The following is a 19,947-nucleotide window of genomic DNA, read 5'->3' on the forward strand; positions in this document are numbered from 1 at the left end:
CGAAGGTACTGAACGCGGCGCGGACGAAGTGCCTATCTATATCAGTCGAAGTTTTTGACACGTTTCTCGAATACGACGCACGTATGATAAGAAAAACCTGTTCAAATCAATTATCTACATATGGGAATAGAACTAGACCATAAAAACTATCGCTTCCGATGCGTATTTAATTTACAATAAGGAAAAGAAAATTTCATAACAATCTTCATTTTACGACATCGGCCATTTTCTCGGCAACTCTCGGTTGCTTTCGTTTGGCGGTGCTACAGATTAGACCAAATAATCCGTAAGTTAAAGTAAAGTAAATTATGTTTGTCATGTTGGTATACAGGTATTTCTGAGTTTTTTTACACGAAGTAAAATAAAAAGTGCTGTCAACCTCAACCTTAGTCTATAGAGCCCATACGAGTGATTTATGTCATATATGACATCATTCTTATCAATCAAAGTAATTACTATATTATTATTATCAATTTGTATTTTGTAGTTTTAAATTTATTTTTGAGTTATATTATTCAGATTGACTTTCACGGCTTCGGCAAACATTGCCATTCGTCCGGGGAACGGGCTAAGAATGCTGAGATGGGCCAAAAATACAAAGTTGATAGTAAGTTATGTAGGTAGACTAAAGTGCATGTTCAGATATTATTGAGCGACCTGATAAAAATAAGCAAATGTACAGTCAGCAGTCAGCCAAATATCGTAATATAATTTTGTTGCCATAGAAATAAGGATGTGGTCCGATATAGTGGCGAAATATTGAGAGACAAAAGCGGCTAAATTCAGTGGTGGCTCGGACACTTAGAGAGAATGGGAGAGGATCGTGCCGTGAAGAGAGCGCAGGTACTTGGGACAACAAAATGGGAGACGCCCGAGTGGACGTCCTAGGTACCGCTGAAACGACATAATTGCTCAAGACCTGTACGGTTACCATCAGTTTGTCACTGACATAAACGCCGTCGAAAACGTAATTTACTTTCACTTTTTGCACTAATATGCGAGTGCGAGCGAGATGTATAGAAAGTAAATTACGTTCTCGACGGCGTTTGTGTCAGTGACAAACTGATGGTAACCGTACTGCTCAACCTCGGCCATGGCGACTGGCGAGAGCTATCGCAAGACCGAGAGGACTAGACTACCTATGTTTGTATGAAAAGGCGATTTAAGGGCAGTGGTCGTCCATATTCGTCTTAAGGCGAAAATTAATCGAATGAACGTTTTTGCAACTAGGCTTATAAGAACAAATAATAATTTTATCTTGAAACAAGTTTTAAATAAATACGTGTAGATGAAAAAATACAATCTTGCCTTTTATCAAATCACATCATTTTTTGACAAATTTGCGAATTGAGTTATCCAAATAACGGCTACAAATAAGAAATCCCTATCACAGTTTTAAACTACCATCACCATGACAGGGTTGAATACATAATAATGTCGGTATTTAACTAAACATAAGACGAACTCTTTAGTTCATTTACGCGAGCGGAGCTGCGGGCCCGTCTAGTTAAGTATATTGTTTTACACTCCATAGAATCTTGTGGCATTTGTTAGGTATTCTATACAAACTTCTTGAATGTGAGTATCGTGACTACTACAACTAAACTAAGAAATCTAAGGCTATTTATGTTATATAAAAGTAATTCTGCATGTTGTTTACCATGACGATGGAAATAATGATTCAATGGCACAACGACTGAATGATGATGGGTTTGTGAAGGCTATTATACTTTATGCAGAGATATGTCTTAGCCGCTTGATAGTAAACGTAGAAATGATTGTTACGATTGTTTGATCGTCGTTTTGTTTCAATTGTAGAGTTTGAGAAACCAGCAGAAGCCAATAATAGGTACTTAATGACCCTAATGTTAAACGGAATAAATTAGACACTACAACTACATTAATTGAAATAACTCTTATCGGTAATATAAGTAGGTAGGTACCTACCTACTTATATTGTTATTTTCAAATATGAAAGTAAAATATGTCTAAATTGTCTAATTATGTGCTTTGTACAAACACGAATTATACACACGAAATAAGTTACATACTTATACGAAAACTATAAGCTAATGAAATTTGTCCAGAAGATGTATTTTGTGAATCGCTACTTAGTTTATAAGATAAAATAATAATAAAAATTAAGGGTAGGCACTCCATCCATACATACACTTATAACAGTTATAACTAAAGGAAAAAAAAATCTATAAAAATCTAATTCTATACCTATATAAAAATAACTTTAAGGTTTCGAAAAAAATTTTTGATCAAGTGAACACTTTTGAATATAATCGCTTCGAATGGCCAAAAAAATATACCCCTCATCCCCTCTTCAGCCATGAGCCATGAGTTTTCCCAAAAACTTCTCTTTTTACTTGTATGGCTTTTTCTACAGGCTTTTTCACATCGTACCTATATCTAAATAAAGGTACGGAACCTTCACACATATAGGTACCTACAGTGTAGTGTACCGAGTGTATTATTATTATTATGTTTTATGTGGGCCTTTGACTGTCGCTTCGACCAAGCTGTGATCTATTGTGACGGCCCTTTAAAGTTCATTACTAATGCCCGTTGAATCCAGGAAATTCCAGATTCTTTGGGCCGTAATGCTCTGTACCTCATAGGGTTCCAGTATATGTCGCCCTAGGTAGGCACTTCTTTTGGACATTAGTGGTCCGCAGGAGCAGAGGATGTGATACCGAGTGTAAGTCCTACGACACATATTTTTTGACTTTAATTAATTTGATTGATTGATTGATTGATTTGAATTGATTTTATACAATTTTTAAAATCTATTCACGCCTTTTAGTTACGCTTTCGTTTTCCTGTAATTTAATGGTAAATAATTATTTTCTGCATAAATAAAAATGTACAAATATTTCTTTTCCAAATTTTAAGCCCACTACCTAATTTTGGAGATAAGGGTGGCGTGACTGTACGGAGTATACCTCGTCAATATTATTTTAAAATAAAATAGATTTCAGATTCTCACGAGAAGCCCTTTTATCACAAAATGTAGTTCGCTTTTTTATTTACCCCCTAAAAGTGGCCCCCATGTTTAAAATGTATTTGTTTACGTTACTACACGTCGCTCTTTGGGTCACCGACTTACATATGTGTACCAAATTTCAACTCGATTAAAAATTTATCTATGTAGTATCAAAATTTTGGGATTTAGCACCCAAATAAAACCTATTCATTCGATAAATCGGTAAGATGAAAAAATAAAATAATTGTTTTTAGCTTAAGTAAATAATTAATTACCGTAAAACGGGGTGAGTAGGTTTCGCGCGGAGCTATGGGTTATGAATGGGGAGAGAAGGATTGAGAGGGGGGTGAGGTGGGTTTTTAAGGCTACTGCTACAAAAATAATGTATTCCAATTTAAAATGGAGCTATAGTAATATTCATAACAAAAAAAAATCGATCCAACAATCTTCCAAAATCACCTTTGTATGAAAAACCCTCTCACTCCAAATACGACGCACTACGGGGTGAGGTGGGTTTTCCTCTTTATCGTCAAAGATGATATTAAAGATATTATGAAATGGAACTACCCAAAATAAAATACAAACGTCCGAACCACTTATTATATACACCATTCAGTTTTCACATGTAATAATAAAATTTTATCAAATTTCACCCAACTCACCCCATTTTACGGTAAGTATTTAAAATCAGGATTTACCTGAACATTTCCGTCCGTTGACGGTAAACTCTATGCAAGCCATCACTAGTGTCCAATGTCACATACACGAAGGTACTGAACGCGGCGCGGACGAAGTGCCTATCTATATCAGTCGAATTTTCTTCTGAAATTCATGACTGCCTTGAATAGCAAAACGGGATCATCACTGACCCTGCCGTATTAAATGTATACTCTGGCAAGAAGAAGCGCTGGTGGCCTAGCGGTAAGAGCGTGCGACTTGCAATCTAGAGGTCGCGGGTGCAAACCCCGGCTCGTACCAATGAGTTTTTCGGGACTTATGTACGAAATATCATTTGATATTTACCAGTCGCTTTTCGGTGAAGGGAAACATCGTGAGGAAACCGGACTAATCCCAATAAGGCCTAGTTTACCCTATGGGTTGGAAGGTCAGATGGCAGTCGCTTTCGTAAAATCTTGTGCCTATGCCAATTCTTGGGATTAGTTGTCAAGCGGACCCCAGGCTCCCATGAGTTGTGGCAAAATGCCGGGACAACGCGAGGAAGAAGAAGACTCTGGGACACCCGCTTTGTCAGTAAAAAAAAGCGCTAAATTCATTTTTTTTATGGGAGACCTTCCTGACAAAGTGGGTGTGCCAGAGTATAGTAATCTTATCTCTATACTTTTTTTTTAACGTGTGTGAGCATCGTCCAGAATATTACCAGCGTTTTACCAGGGCTCATACGATATACCTACGATGGATAGTTTGCCTAAAGCTATAACCATTACTACACGTACACAACTGTCAAGCCAGATAACTACATACATAATTAAACAAATAAAACACTGTAACAAAACCAAACAATAAAACACCAATTTATTTTATCCTACCAAATGTGCACGCCAAAATAAATACGTTATCATTTCTTAAACTATTAGCGAGTAGGTAAAATGGCGACATTGTAGATGCCGAAATAAGTCAGCTGGTTGCCCTCAAACTTCAGCTAGGTGGTTGATGCGATGGGCACCGCGGGGTTTCTGTAGCTCGCTGCGTATCAGGAGCAGGAGGTATACTTGAGTCACTGGACAAATAATATGTAAATTAAGTAGTTGGTTACCGACATTCGTTTGAAGAAGAATTCTGAGGGAAGTCGAATAGCTAGAAATAGGGAATTGTTAAAACATACTATGTTAGAACTTTTTACTTGTATACGGGGAGCAAATTTCGTACTTAATTTATCTTAACTCCGGCCACTGAACTACTACCTTACGTCAATGTACCTAATAATAATTGAAAAAATCCCAAAAATCTAAATTAACGACCTAATGTAAAGTCTATTTCAATAGAACTTGCTAACTATGTAAACAAACAACGTAACTTTGTTTTATCACTGTTTCTCTTTGAATTTTTACACCACCTCATCAAATACCATTGAAACCATACACATATACACTATTGAAACGGTCCGTTCCGTAAAATACATAAATATATAACTGTATCTGGCGTTATTAAACCATATTTAATGATATTTATAAGACCTATGTACCAACACAGCGTTGACAATAAAGAAATCTTATCTTATCTTATCTTAAAACCATTATATTTAATTTATTACCGTTATATGAGTAGGTAAGGTGTAGTACAATTACATAGGTATACCAAACTAAACTGTAATAATAATGTAATTGTAACTAAAAAAAAAAACATTAAAACTAACTATGAATTAAAGATTTAAAAACTAAACTAAAATTAAAATAAACCTACTTAAAAATTTAACTAATACTTATAATATTATATAAAAACTAAATTATACTAATAAAATATATAAAAATAAAAAGAAGTTATAAAGAGAATACCCCTTCTAAAAACCTCCGCCTGCGGCATTGAGCCCATAACGCTGGCTGCGTTACCTCTCTGTATTGCCAGCGATATGCGCTGGGAGAGGTAAGCGCCAGCCCTATGGTCTCCCGAAGCGTCGACCAGCCGTGTCGACAGGTCCCCCATGAAAGTTTTCATGTCCGCCGACCAAGGACCTATTGTTTCCACTGCAAGCGCCGCAAACTCATAATCTTGCAGTAAAGATGAGTATTTGCGGCGCTTGAGTAGTTGGGCCTGGTCGGCAGCAGCGCCAGCCTGTGTCCGGGTAGCCTGGATGTGGGACTGCGCAAAGGTGTCTAGACGCATGTAGCGTCCCACACCAAAGGCCTACCCAGTCTCCACGGCACCAGTGTGGCTCCGTCCGGTCGCTTACCATCGTCTCTCGCCATGCCTGAGGGTTCTAAAGTAGCAGGCACAGAAACGGTAGCAAGCGACCGCCGAACCAAATCATTGATGGTGCCGTGGCGATATAAACGGCCGGCGCTTTTGATGCAAGAGAGGCCATGTCGACCTAGCTGGTCCACGTCTTTGCCGCAAGCACAGGTGTGGGCGGAGCATATTTTGGCCCCAATGCGCAGGCAAACTGATATTCTAAGCGTGTTTTTTTCTAAAACAGTACCAATAAATTGCGAGACGGTAAGGCGTTCAGCCAGTGACCCGATTCGTAACTAGAGACAGCTAGTAGGCGGGCGCGATCTGAGTCGTCCGGACTATTTTGTATGAGAGACGCGTGAGTAGCTTTAAGGCCGGGGGTATCCCAGGCTCTCTGGACATGTTTTGTGGCCGGGGCGGTCACCCCTGGGCACGTGCCACACCAAGCGGTCTCAGCCTCCGCCAAGCTCGCTATCTCAGCGCCGGAAATCTGAGGGAGATTTAAGATTTTACCGACGAGAGACAGCGAACAGTAAACGGAAGACAAGAAGGCAGGCAACGCTATGCTGGTCGAGGAGCGAACACCCAGGCCACCAAATCGAACAGGGAGAACCGCCTGGGTCCATGATCTGAGGTCAAAATTAACATTTAAAATTTTAGATAGAGTGGTTTGGAGACTGCTGTCAATTGATGAAAGTATGGCGGGGTATTTCCATATCGGACAGGATCGAAGTAAATACATAAATTTTGGAGTGAAAAGGCAAAAACGGATGATGTAAAGGGCCATGTGGGGATTAATTTCGAATAATAGATTGGATGTGCAGTTAAACAGATTTAATTTGCAATTAATAACAGGGTTGATGGCTTCGTCGAAAATTGGTGAACCTAGAAGCGTAAGAGATGAATTGGAATGAACAGAGAGGTTGGGCAGGATGGCGTTAAAGTTTGTAAGTATTTCGGATTTTCTTTCTGATGGAAGGTGATTAGGTATGAACATTTCACATTTTGTAAAATTTAAAGAGAGGTCTATGTCTGAAAACTTGTCAATTATAAATTTTAAGTCCTGTAGGACTGTAGCGGCGTCTCCGCCGAGGGAGCCGTCGTCTAGATACCAAAGATTAAATTTAGAATTTAAATTTGAAATTATCGGCTGAATTGCTAGACTGAAAATCGCGGGTCCAAGGGGGTCACCTTGTTGACAACCTGTGCTTGACAGAATGGTTCTATCACCAAAGAGTAGTTTCGTAGGTGCCCCGTAACATTGCCATAAATATGCGTATAAATCTGGAAGATTTTCTTTTATTTCTGTTAGGAGGGCACCACGGTTAATCGAATTAAACGCGTTTTTAACATCTATTTTCAAGAATACTTCATAGTCCGGACGACTCAAGAACGACCGAGCGGCGTGTACGGCAGCTTCACATCCGCTCTTGACTCCAAAGCCTAGCTGCCGGGGCTTAAAAATGTTGGTCAACTTATCATTATATTTCCGGCAACAGAGTTTTGAAGCCAAGCGCCTAAAAGTACAACCGACAGCAATCGGGCGTATGCCACCGTCTTTCTTCGCCAAGGCAACGAGGTTGGCGCCGTAAAGGAGAGGGACGATATCAGCATTTACTCGGCCTGCTAACATTAAGTTCATTAGGCCGGTCAGCTCTTTAAGTAAGGCTGATCCCGAGTCTCCAGAAGGGACACCAATGAGGTCTTTTAGGTGTTGGGGGGAAAGACCATCCAGACCGCCTGCAGATCCATTGGGGAACAAAAGGATTGATTGTTGTACTGCGTCCTCTGTAACGGTTAGTCCTATATTGTCCTGAGTAGGGGGATCTGGTAGCGGGGTGGGAGCTAGGGGAACCGGATGTTTATCACTGAGGGCGGCAAAGGTTTCTGGTGAATGCGTCGCCAAGTCGTCATTTGAGAAGAGGAGTCGAGCCGCTCCGCTTATGTTCCCTTCTGAAATTTTGTTTTCTATTGATTTGATTTTAGAGTATGGCCGAGGGTTACTAATAAAAACTGATTGATTTAGTTGACTGGGGGGAGGTAAATTGTATGAATTGTTTTTCAGTTGGGTCGTTAAGGAGGTTTTCTTAGATTTTTCAGCGTGTAAAACGGAATAGGAAAAAGTGAGCAGGCGCTCCCAAGCTTGGGGAGAATTCTCCGTGACGACCTTGGCGACGCATTCCGAAAGAGAGTTAGCTACAGCTCTGCGGGCGCCACGGGGTATTCTCTTTATAACTGTGACATGTCTTTTTAGGGCTCCTAACCTATCTGTAAGAAAAGGAGAGCTATTGGAATTGCCTACTGTTGACGGTGTAGGCTGTGAAGCGCTAGGCAGCGGGGGATTAAAGGGAATACGCGTTCCATGTCGACGAGCCGTGTGGATTGCGAGTCCCCTCTCTCCCTTATAAAGCTTGTTATCTATACAGACAGGGCATTCCAATAGCTCCACTGAAGAAATGCTGGGCTGTGTAGACATTCGATAGAGGGGGATAAAAAGTAATACCTTACCTAGAAATAAATACAATAAAAAACTAAAAAAGGTGCAGCAACGGCGCTACAAGACGCTGGCTTACGTATTTAGGGTCCTTATTTTACACGAACGCACGGCAAAAAGTATTAAAAGCACATATTTTGGTTTGGCAACCAAACACTGATTAAAATATGAAAATACACTGATAAATATGAAAAAAGTAAACAAAACCAATGTTGATGACAGTTACGTTTCAAAAAGATCGTCACTGCGCATGTTGTGTTAGGGCATCGTCTTGGCGACGGCCAATAAAACGGAGATACGTGACGGTGCGAGCCTGCGCGATGTGTGTGGCAATGGCTGAGGCACTGGGTGGATGAAGGCAATATGTCACTCCTGTCAGCAAGCGCTGCCAAGGGGATATTCACAGATTGTGCCGGGAGGGGAGTCCTCCGTATGCTGCCCACACTTGCAGAAACTCACAGCGACCTCTAGTTTATTTGTAACATGTTTAAGATGCGTGTAAATTCATATTTCAATAGTTATTAATTTATAAAGAGACGAGACGACATTTGTGCTTGTTGCTACGATAAATTAAAATTGTAATGTAAATATCAGCACAAAATAACTGTATCTTGGATATTCAATTAAAAGTTTAAAATGGGTTCATAAGTTAGGTTATGAGGACCTGATGGAATGACGGTTTTGTTTCTTTTAAATTCTACAATTGCCTATGATGGGTAGTGTTGTGACTAAAGTTTGTGATATAAATCCGCTACACTCTACCCAACCCATGATCTGTACCTACCGCCGCGGTTATAAAATACATCAATACATCATTCTTAAGTACTAATTTGTCTTCTGATCGTGATTAAACAAATTAAAAATATGTAACTACTTGTTTTTTACTTTTGGTATTTTATTATTCGAGATGGTTTGACATTAGTAAGTAGGAGTCTTGCCCATCACTAGTAAATTCATCATTCAGAGACAATTTCAATATGGCGGTTTGTTTACATAGTTAGCAAGTTCTATTGAAATATACTTTAATACGAAACACGATTCAACCGAATTATGTACTAAATTCATGCCTATTCTTACCGAGCCCAGCAAACATGGTGCATATGTCGATAATGTAGTAGCTGTAGAAGGGTTGACTCCTCCTCGGCATAGTGAGCAGATAGACGGCCAGCGCCGCCGCAGTGGTCGTTATACCGTAGTAATAGTACACACGAAGTAGGTTAGGTCTCCCCTAAAATGAGATAGGTAAAACAATGCGTTGGTGAAGCCGAAGGTTGCAGGATGAAATCCCGCATGGACTAAATTTAAGGTTATTTTATTACATGTAACCGAGTGTGTCTGTTTAAATACCACATTGCCACTTGTAAAAAAAAACAAAAAAAAATTAAGTTGTCTGATTTTAGTAAGAGTAAGGGCATTAAATTGCTCGTTGTTTATGGAGTTAGAAAAACATATTACTGATCACGACTTAAATGTCACCCTGTATAAATTCAAACTGCAGACACAATTTTTTTTTGTTTTTTTTTTTTTACAAGTGGCAATGTGGTATTTCAACAGCTTATATTTCAAATGAAAAATTAAGTAAATTTTATTTCTAACTGGGAGAAATGACAAAATTGATGTCAATGGACAGTTCCGATTCAAAGAGCCGATTCAATTTACTAATTTAAATATCTTAATAAGCCGTTGTAATATCCTAAATCCACTTATAAAAGTAAAATAAATGACAAAAAATAAACAAAAAAATAAAAAAAATCTTTTCTGATTTTAGTAAGAGTAGGGACATTAAATTGCTCGTTGTTTATGGAGTTAGAAAAACATATTACTGATCACGACTGAAATGTCACGCTGTAGATCATACCCACATTAGCACTTAACCACCACCACCACTACTTACCACCACTTACCACTTTAACCACCCGTTAGGTCAATCCCGAAAATACAAAAAAACAGCTGTTTGACAAATTTTGACGAGTCATATATTAATGGTTTCCATGAAAACGCTGATTTTACTCTCTCTTTTTAAGATTTTACGGCTCTACATATTCGCCTTTTACTTTGGTCATACATTACAAAACCAGCCTGTACATACTTAGGTAGTTATTTATTATATAATTCAATAGACGAACCGTATGAGCTCCAGCCAGCAGTATTAATACAAATACAATTTCAATACAATACAAGAAAATTGGCAACCATTTTTGAAAAAGGAAGCTTGCACCTCTGTATAAGGTCAATGTATCATGTGTCTGCTGTGTTTCCACCCAAATTACAAAAACTGCAAAAACCTGAAAAGATAAAGAACACACACTATTTAAATGAGCAAGCAAACAATTCAGAATAATAAACATTGCAATTGTCTGTCATTATTTTAATATTTCATACTATCGTTAATGTCAACGGTAGGTACATATAAGTATTAATATTTCCTACACAATTAACAGCGGCTGAAACCCTAAAACGCCGTCTTACAAACAACCACATATTTGCGGCGTTCGCGGTAGAGACCCTGGGGCCGTGGTGTCGTGACGCACACAATCTTTTTAAGGGCCTAAAAAAAAGATTATTGGAAACCACGGGTGACCCTAGGGCTGGCTCATTCCTAGGCCAAAGAATAGGCATAGCTATTCAGCGTGGGAATGTAGCCAGCCTTATGGGCACCCTTCCGCAGGGGACAGATCTGGGGAACCTAAGGTAGGTGGGTAAGTTTTATTTATTTATTTTATTAGTTTTAGTTTTAATTTATTTAGTTTATACATCATTTTAATAATAGTTTGTATAAGTTTTGTTATTGTCTGTGATAAAAACAATTAAATTATACGCTTTTTATTAACAGCTATTTGAGTTAAACGAGTTAAAAAAAATATATAAAAATATTGACGTACCAAGCTCAAGTATCCCAGAATGATGATTCCGCGACGTAAAGGGAAACAGCAACAACATCTTGTAAAAGTTGGTATTTCTAAACGCATTTTTGTTTTTACTTTATTAAAATTATAATATATTTCTCATTATTTTCTCTGATTAATTTCTACAGATATAATAAAAGGAATATCCAGAGTACCTATATAAACACAACTTGTTTACTCGCTGCTTTCTGTGAAGTGAGGTCATAAAGGATGATATGACAACTGGCTTGTTTAGTACCTAATTATCTTATTTACTGACGCGACGATAAAATTGGACTTCTTAAAGCGTCGATTCCTGCAATCCCACACAAAAGAAGGAAAATATACTAGTTATAATTTATTTTGATATCATATTTTACAAGTGTAGGCTTTGGGTGGTTGATGTAGCGCAGCGACTTACGGGGTTTCTGTCATATTCCCATGACGGTGTACGTAGTTGTTAATTGTACGTAGATGTAGGCTGTAGATTGCCTCCTCAAAATACCTTCTTTAGTCGCTGCAGCTATCATCTGCAAAGATCCTGTGGCCAATGATGATGATGATGATGTAACTAGATCTAAGTGGTTAACAAAACTAAGGCAACTCGCGGGGTTACAGGCCTTGCGTACCTAGTTGATGTAGTTGTTCATAAAGAACTAATAAGTTTGTTGTACGTAGATAGGTGGTTAACGAAGAGCAGCGCGGGGTTTTCGTCACGTTCAAGCTTCTCGAAGGTAATTGATGTGGTTATTCATAAAAAAACTAAGGTTGTTGATTGTAGGTTTTTGAACATAAATTTCAGTTAGGTGATTGACGCAAGGCTCGGAACCGGTTTTTTCTTCATACAAATAATACCGGTATTATTACGTTATTTTTCGTTCTTTGGTTTATTATTTCATTTTTAATGGGACAATCTAATAATACGAAGTTGTTACCTAAATACATGATTCAGTTCTACGTAAAGAGCATAAAATAATTAAAAATATTGGGCTATTTCGGGTTTTCCAAAAAAACCGGTTCCGAGCCCTGGGTTGACGAACATTGTTCCAAACTGAGGTCACGAAAGGAAGTGTAATACTGGCCACCTGTCAGTAATCGACATATTTACCTAAGTAGCGACAAAAAGGACTTTGCGAAGTGAATACTCGTATATTTAAAGGTAATGAGGATCCATTCCTGGAATGCGCACCGCGCTCTTAAATTGACACATTAGAGATGACTCAAGAATGCAGTATTTTCCTGCTCTCTTTCTTCAATATTTAAAAGAGCAATTAAGAATAAAACAAAGTATTTTTCAAATACACAAAATAATAAAATTAAATAATAATTAATAATTTATTATTTTTTAATAATTTATAATTGTATAAAGTGCCTAAAAATAAACTTACAGTCTATAAAGCAAAGCATACATAAAGTTATAAGGGATTTAGGCCGTTGGTTGCTGGTTGCTGCACGCAGACTTCAGCGAGGTGGTTGACGAACCGAAGGGACTCACGCGGTTTTTCTAGCTCGCTGCGAATTAGTAAAAGCAGGTACGCTTGGGTCACTGAAAAAGTGAACATATTTGTTAGAATTGCTTTACACGAGAACCAGGAGGATTTTGAAAGCTTTTTGCTATTACAAAAAGAGTAAAATCCTATCATTATTTTTGTAGCGTCTCCGTCTCAGCTTAACCAAAAATGCTTTCGTATTTTCGACGGATTGATTTGTTCTCCTCTACCTGGTCGCATTTTTCAGCCGATTTTCGAGAAATTTTGTGAAAATGATTGATATATTTTATTTACCAATTTTGTTTTTTTTTTTTTTAGTATTGGAGCCATGGGGGTTTGTGAGGTCTACATCTCAGATGAGACCACAATCCCTGTATGTATTCTCTTACCTATAGCACTGAAGATAATGGAGATGTCTATTAAGTACAGGGGTATGCGGGTATGGAACTCCTGGACGTTCACAAACATAAATGTAACCAACGACGCCAGGGTTGTTGTGATCCCATAGTAGTAGTACACCAGCATTAGCCGAGAGTTTCTCTGCCAATGAAAAAAAAAACTTAAGTTTAATTCACGCTTTAGAATATTCCAAAATACCTACATATTAACGCGGCGTATTCAGCTCTCATTTACGGTACGATCAAAGAGAATTTAGTATAGAGGTGTATTGTCAAAGTAAATTTTGTAGTCACAGTGAAATCTTTCGAGACAGGATTAAAGCTTTTAGAACGTCATTTGACTTTGATCCTTGTTCTTTCACTGATATGTGTTAAAATTGGTAAATATCAAACGATGTCGCCATCTACACGAGTATAGGCTAAACATACCTACTTATGATATATTTAATAAATATTTTATATACTTATACTACAGTACAGTAATCAATAATATAAGTAATTTAGACGACCAGTCTGGCCTAGTGGGTAGTGACCCTGCCTGTGAAGCTGATGGTCCTGGGTTCGAATCCCAGTAAGGGCATTTATTTGTTTGATGACACAGATATTTGTTCCTGAGTCATGGTTGTTTTCTATGTATTTAAGTACATATTTATATATTATCCTCGTGCCGCCCAAGAAAAAAAACGCAAGATCATCTAAACGCCCAGTGTGCAATATAATAGCCATAATATTTCAAAGTCGTAACTGCCCGCGCACTACAAACATTTTTTTTAAATAAAAAACTCATCAGGATTTTTTTTCTGGCTATATGTGAATAAAAATGAATACATTAAACTGAATTTCACCTTCGTATCTTTTGTTAATTTAAATGAAAATTGGGTTTTAAAACTGACATCTGATAAACTTTTATACTGTACAATGTATTGCACACTGGGCGTTTAGCTCTGAATTTAATTTCTGAAGTCTGGGCAGTTATGCTGAGTGTTACTGTGTACAATGTATTGCACATTGGGCGGCACGAGGTTATATATATCGTTGTCTGAGTACCCACAACACAAGCCTTCTTGAGCTTACTGTTGGACTTAGTCAATCTGTGTAAGAATATCCTGTAATATTTATTATTTATTTATTATTTATTAATATTCATTCAAAATGTAAAATACAAAACAAAGCAATAAGTGTTGTAGGCCGCCCGTACCGAGGACCTACAACATTAAAAATAGACAAAAAAAACCGGCCAAGTGCGAGTCGGACTCGCATTCCAAGGGTTCCGTACATTACCCAATTTTAATCGTCGTCAAAAATCGGGTCGGATCAAAAACTAAGTAATTAGTCCGACTCACGCTTGACTGCATATTTCTAATAGGTTTTCCTGTCATCTATAGGTAAATAACTATTTTGTATATATTTTTCAAAATTTTAAACCCAGTAGTTTCGGAAATAAAGGGAGGGATGGTCATTATTTGGCTATTTTCTTAAGTAAATAACTTCTAAACTTTGTATTTTAAAATTACAATACAAATATATTTAAAATTCTCAAAATGAGCTCTTTCATTTGATATGTAACACGAATAACACTATAGGTACACCTATTTTAAAAAACGTTACTTTTTAATTTTATCATTTACCCCCCAAAAGTGGCCTCCATGTTTAAAATTCATTTGTTTACGTAAGATGTCCGTCTTTGGGGCACGAATTTTCAACTTAATTGGTCCAGTACTTTTGGAGAAAATGGGCTGTGACGCCTGTGACAGACGGACAGACAGACAGACAGACAGACGCACGGTGATCCTATAAAGGTTCCGTTTTTTTCCTTTTGAGGTACGGAACCCTAAAAAAGGCCAAGGGTATGGCGCCATCTTTTCGAGCATATATTTTTCTTTATTTTCGGATGAACATTTTTTCTTATTCTTTATTTATCTATGGTACGATTAACCCTAACCTCTCCCTCGCGTTTCGCGTCCCTAGCTAGCCTGTCGGATGTATACCCGAAACTTTGTCGAAACTTTGTGAAGGATAAGAATGACTAAGTGCGTTTGATCTGGTGAACGTGCTTTACTGCGTATGCGTTTGTTTACAAAAGGCTCACTAGACTAGTTGCAAGCTTAACGTAGTTACGAAAAGCGAAAGCTGTACAGTACCTACATTCGCCAGATCTGGACACACCTTTAGAACAAAAACACCGGAACATAGTATTACCGTATGAACCCCAATCAGCAAAACCACGATAAAGGCGATCTCCACACAGTACATGACAAAGAAGAGCCATCGTTCGGCGAAGAAATCGGTGCCTCGGTAGACGCCGTACGTGTGCGTTGACAGATCGAAGCCTTCGCTGAAATATACGTCCATGCTGAGGGCAAATAGAGCGAAACCCTGAAACATAGATCGCATTCAACAAATCAGCACGATAATTTACTCTCAATTGCTCAAGGTTGACTGGAAGAGATCCCTTATAGGGATCAGTTCGCCTTTGTACATTATATATATTTTGTTTCATTGTAATTTAACCTGTGTCTTATGCACAGTAAAGTGTTTGACATACATACAATAGTTACAATACAATCGTTGGGAGTAAATTACCTAATACAACTAACTCTTTACGTTTGTATATTTACTATATTTAGCTAAGTTCTTCTAATATAATGCTATCAAATATACCTCAGAATGAATTTAAATACCACAAAACTTACAAAACATTCAGTATATTTTTGTTTAGGTACATAGAATTATAGATAAGCATAAACTGTTCAGATTTTTGAGAGTTAAGTAAGTATTGTCTGATACAATTCTTCTTATGAATATACGAGGGGCGTTCAAAATATTCTCGGTATTGATATCTTACAACCTCTTCTTAAATTTCTTTCGTTACTGGCCGCTAAGGTTTATTCATTGACATTAAAAAAAAATATAATTGGAACCGAGATGTTCTTTTGTTTTTCTGCAATTGCTGAACAAACATGAACATCATGTGCGAATTGACAATGTTAACTAAATTAGAACATCAATGCGTCATAAGATTCTCGACAAAACAGGGTAAAAATCAAAAAACCATAAAAGAGGAAATGGATTGTGTTTACCGTGAGTCTGCTCCTTCTCTATCTACCATTCAAAAGTGGTCAAGCGAATTTAAACGTGGAAGGGAGAGTATTGAAGATGACCCTAGACCTGGTCGGCCTGTAGTAGCTACTTCACAAGAAAATATTGATAAAGTGGAAAAACTTATATTGGAAGATGGTCGAGTGAAGGTAAAATCTATAGCTCAAGTAACCAATCTTTCTATTGGTATCGTACATGATATTATCCATGACCATCTTAATATGTCAAAAGTAAGTGCAAGATGGGTTCCGCGAATGCTGACTCGGCTTCAAAAAGACATGCGTGTAGCGTGTTGTTCCGATGTTATTGACCTGTGCGGTGAAAATCCTAATGAGGTGCTGCAAAGAATAGTTACTGGAGATGAAACCTGGGTTCATCATTATGACCCAGAGAGTAAACAAGAGTCCATGCAGTGGCACATTAAGGGTTCAGCTCATCCCAAAAAGTTCAAGGTCGTCCCTTCAGCTGGCAAGGTCATGGCCACGATATTTTGGGATTGTGAAGGAATATTACTAATCGATTATAAAGAAAAAGGTGTAAATATCACACGACAGTACTACGCTAACATTCTACGTCAATTAAAGGATGCAATCAAAGAAAAGAGGCGAGGAAAGTTAACCAAAGGTGTTCTGCTTCTGTGTGACAACGCCCCCGTCCATACTGCTCATATTGCCAAGGCAGCTATTGTTGAATGTGGGTTTGAAACTGTTACTCACCCACCGTATAGTCCGGACTTAGCCCCCAGCGACTTCTTTTTGTTCCCCAATCTTAAAAAGGATCTGCGTGGAATTTTTTTTTCTGACGATGAAGCATTGAAGGCTGCAGTGGAGGAGCATTTTTACACCAATAATAAAAAATATTTTTATGAGGGATTAAAAAAAAAAATTGATCGATCTTTTAAGGGGATTAACATAGGGGGGAGTATATTGAAAAATAAAAATATCAAACTTTTCGTACTTGTTTGTTTTCATTCTCATACCGAGAATATTTTGAACACCCCTCGTAGATGTAAGAAGCAGTTAAACACTTACCAAGCTTAAATATCCTAAAATTATAATCCCACAACGCAGAGGTACACAACAACAACATCTTTCAAACTTTGGAATTTCCACGTACATATTGTTTCACAATTACAATTTTTACTTTCTATTTTTATCATTGGCCATGCATAAACATGTAAATAAAGAATTATAAATTGTAGCTTTTTATCAGTATTCTCTGGAGATTAGTGGTCTGACGTTTGTGTAGTGGCACTGGCGCGTCTGTATTCCCGAGAGGACAACACAAGTTAACAATGCAGGCCACTTGAAGTAATGACACTATTTACGGGATAACAGGGTCTGACCTTGTGAACCGAAAACTCTATTGTACTTTACAAAGCATATAAAGATTAATATATGCCCATACGTGGGCCATACTGAAAATTTCTGGATTCTGATATATTGAGACGGCTTATATTTTCTAACTGGCCAGTCCAGGAATTTTCAGTAAGCCCTAAGTACAAAGATTTGACCAAAACTGTTGGGAGGGAAAGCCCAAAATATAAATAATAAACTGAAAAAGTATAAATTGAATAAATCTGTGAGCATCTGTAGCGGCGGTCGGCAACCTTTTAGCAGCCAAGGGCCACATAGTAGTTAACGAAGATGACGCGGGCCAGACTTTGGTAATATCTGTGACTTTAGCAGACATTGTCGTTCGTCAGTATTACATACAAAATAGCCAGGGAGGCTCGTGGGCCGCAAGCGAGAGGTTGGCGGGCCGCATGCGGCCCGCGGGCCGCTGGTTGCCGACCGCTGATCTGTAGTAATTAGAATTAGAATAGGAATATTTTAGTACATACCGGGTGTGACCTGTAACATGCGCAAAAAATTAAACTGTAGACTGTACTCCTCATACTGCCCAACATTTGTTCAGCGACTTTTAAAAATAACTTGTGGTTTGATTTTTAATACACTTTAAAGTGTATTCTAAGACGCAATGTATTGCGAATTTTGTTATATTTAAGGCGTGACAAGCAGAGTTGGGCAAAAATTAACTTGAATAAGAATAAGAATAAAAACAGAAATTTTATTCTTATTCAAATCGATTTGAATTAGAATTATTCTTGCAATAGTTATTTTAGAATAAAATTAAGGTGAATAAATCATGTGACTCTTATTTTAAATGCGGAATAAAAAACAGAATAATTATTCTAGAAGTGGGCCTATTCTAACTAAGGTTTTATTCAATTAAAATAGAAATAGAAATAGAAATAGAAATATCGTTTATTTGCCAGAAATGTGGTACATAAATTAGGTGGTAACATTCATCTTAAATCGAACATCACATCTCGCCGAGAGTGTAGGCATGCAAATATTACTTACAATCTAGCATTTTAAGATTATCTATATACATATTTACAATTACAACAATATGCTACAATTGCCAACACAAAATATAAATAAATTCAATGTTAAGAAATAATTTTCGAATGTCAAATAGTTCTATTACAAGTTAAAATAAATAAATTACAAGATCAGTACGTATAAATTATGATACATTATTAGAATTTACAACTATTCAGTGTCACATACATGTCAATTAATACCAAACTAAGTTAATTATTAAAAAAATCGTTTAAGTTATAAAAACATTTATCCATCAGCCAATGTCGAAGTTTACGTAAAAACAGATTTTTAGGTAACAGTCTTAACTCTAAAGGGATATTGTTATATACTTTCCCTGACATCATGAAACAGTTTTTGTTGTACAGGGCTGAATTAACAAACTGCTGTTTCACTCGACATACATCTCTATCCCTGAGTCTTGGATTTTGGGATCGTTTTTCAAACAGCTCAGGATTGCTTAGTACGAATTTCGCTTGCTCGTAAATATAAATACAAGGCAAGGTCAGGGCATTAAACTTTTTAAAAAGAGGTCTACAAGACGCTAATGACCCGACACCTCGAATAGCACGTATACATTTTTTTTGCGTTAGAAACACCTGATCGACATCTGTAGAGTTTCCCCAAATAATAATACCGTATCGAAGAACAGATGCGACATAACCATGGTAGGCTGTTAGAGCAGTGGATTCGTCTGCTACCCTCCTCAATCTTTTTAGAGCAAATACAAATCGACTCAGCCTGTTGCAGATAGATGCTACTTGTTGCTTCCAATTTAAATACCTATCAATAGTGATCCCCAAAAAATGTACCTGGTCGCAGCCGTTTATAAGTTGACCTTTACAGTCTATTTTTAGTGAGGCTCGTTGCGTTTTATAATTTGAAAATTGCACCCAGTTTGTCTTATTTACATTCATTGTTAAATTATTATTAATTAACCAGTTATCGATGTCATAAACAGCATTGTTTATCAAATTTTCAAATGTATTAGTCATGTCTAAGTCTGGTATAATGATTGATAGGTCATCTGCATACATAACAACTTGATGTGTTGTTGCGTGAGGAATATCGTTAACGTAGAGAACGAAAAGTAGCGGTCCTAGAACGCTACCTTGGGGCACGCCTCTCATAGTAGTTTGAAACGACGACCTGTATTGAGTTAATTCATTGTTACAATTTAGTCTACTTATTTCGACACATTGCCTACGATTAGATAAATATGACTTGATCCATTCAGAAGCGTTTCCACGAATACCATAATGTTCACACTTATTTAATAATATTGAATGGTCCAC

General features: G+C 37.5%; 1 protein-coding gene across 1 annotated transcript; it reads right to left on the reverse strand.

The window, feature by feature from the left end:
- Window positions 1-12,657: 12,657 nt before the first annotated feature.
- LOC134797169 (uncharacterized) lies at window positions 12,658-17,411 on the reverse strand. Its single transcript, XM_063769424.1, has 4 exons — window positions 17,297-17,411; window positions 15,366-15,542; window positions 13,158-13,308; window positions 12,658-12,824 (listed from the first exon to the last, which is right to left on the reverse strand). Exons 1-4 carry the CDS (start codon window positions 17,381-17,383, stop codon window positions 12,694-12,696), a joined length of 546 nt encoding a protein of 181 aa, XP_063625494.1. The 5' UTR covers window positions 17,384-17,411; the 3' UTR covers window positions 12,658-12,693.
- Between the last annotated feature and the right edge of the window lie 2,536 nt (window positions 17,412-19,947).

Source organism: Cydia splendana, chromosome 14, assembly GCF_910591565.1.
Source record: "Cydia splendana chromosome 14, ilCydSple1.2, whole genome shotgun sequence".
Taxonomy (NCBI): domain Eukaryota; kingdom Metazoa; phylum Arthropoda; class Insecta; order Lepidoptera; family Tortricidae; genus Cydia; species Cydia splendana.

Excerpts from the sequence above, each read along its gene's own strand:
- LOC134797169 (XM_063769424.1), bottom strand. The coding sequence starts at position 17,383 with ATGTACGTGGAAATTCCAAAGTTTGAAAGATGTTGTTGTTGTGTACCT. Across the intron at positions 15,543-17,296 it reads TTTTAGGATATTTAAGCTTG|GGTTTCGCTCTATTTGCCCT; the intron begins GTAAGTGTTTAA and ends TCTATGTTTCAG. Across the intron at positions 12,825-13,157 it reads CATTATCTTCAGTGCTATAG|TGACCCAAGCGTACCTGCTT; the intron begins GTAAGAGAATAC and ends TCACTTTTTCAG.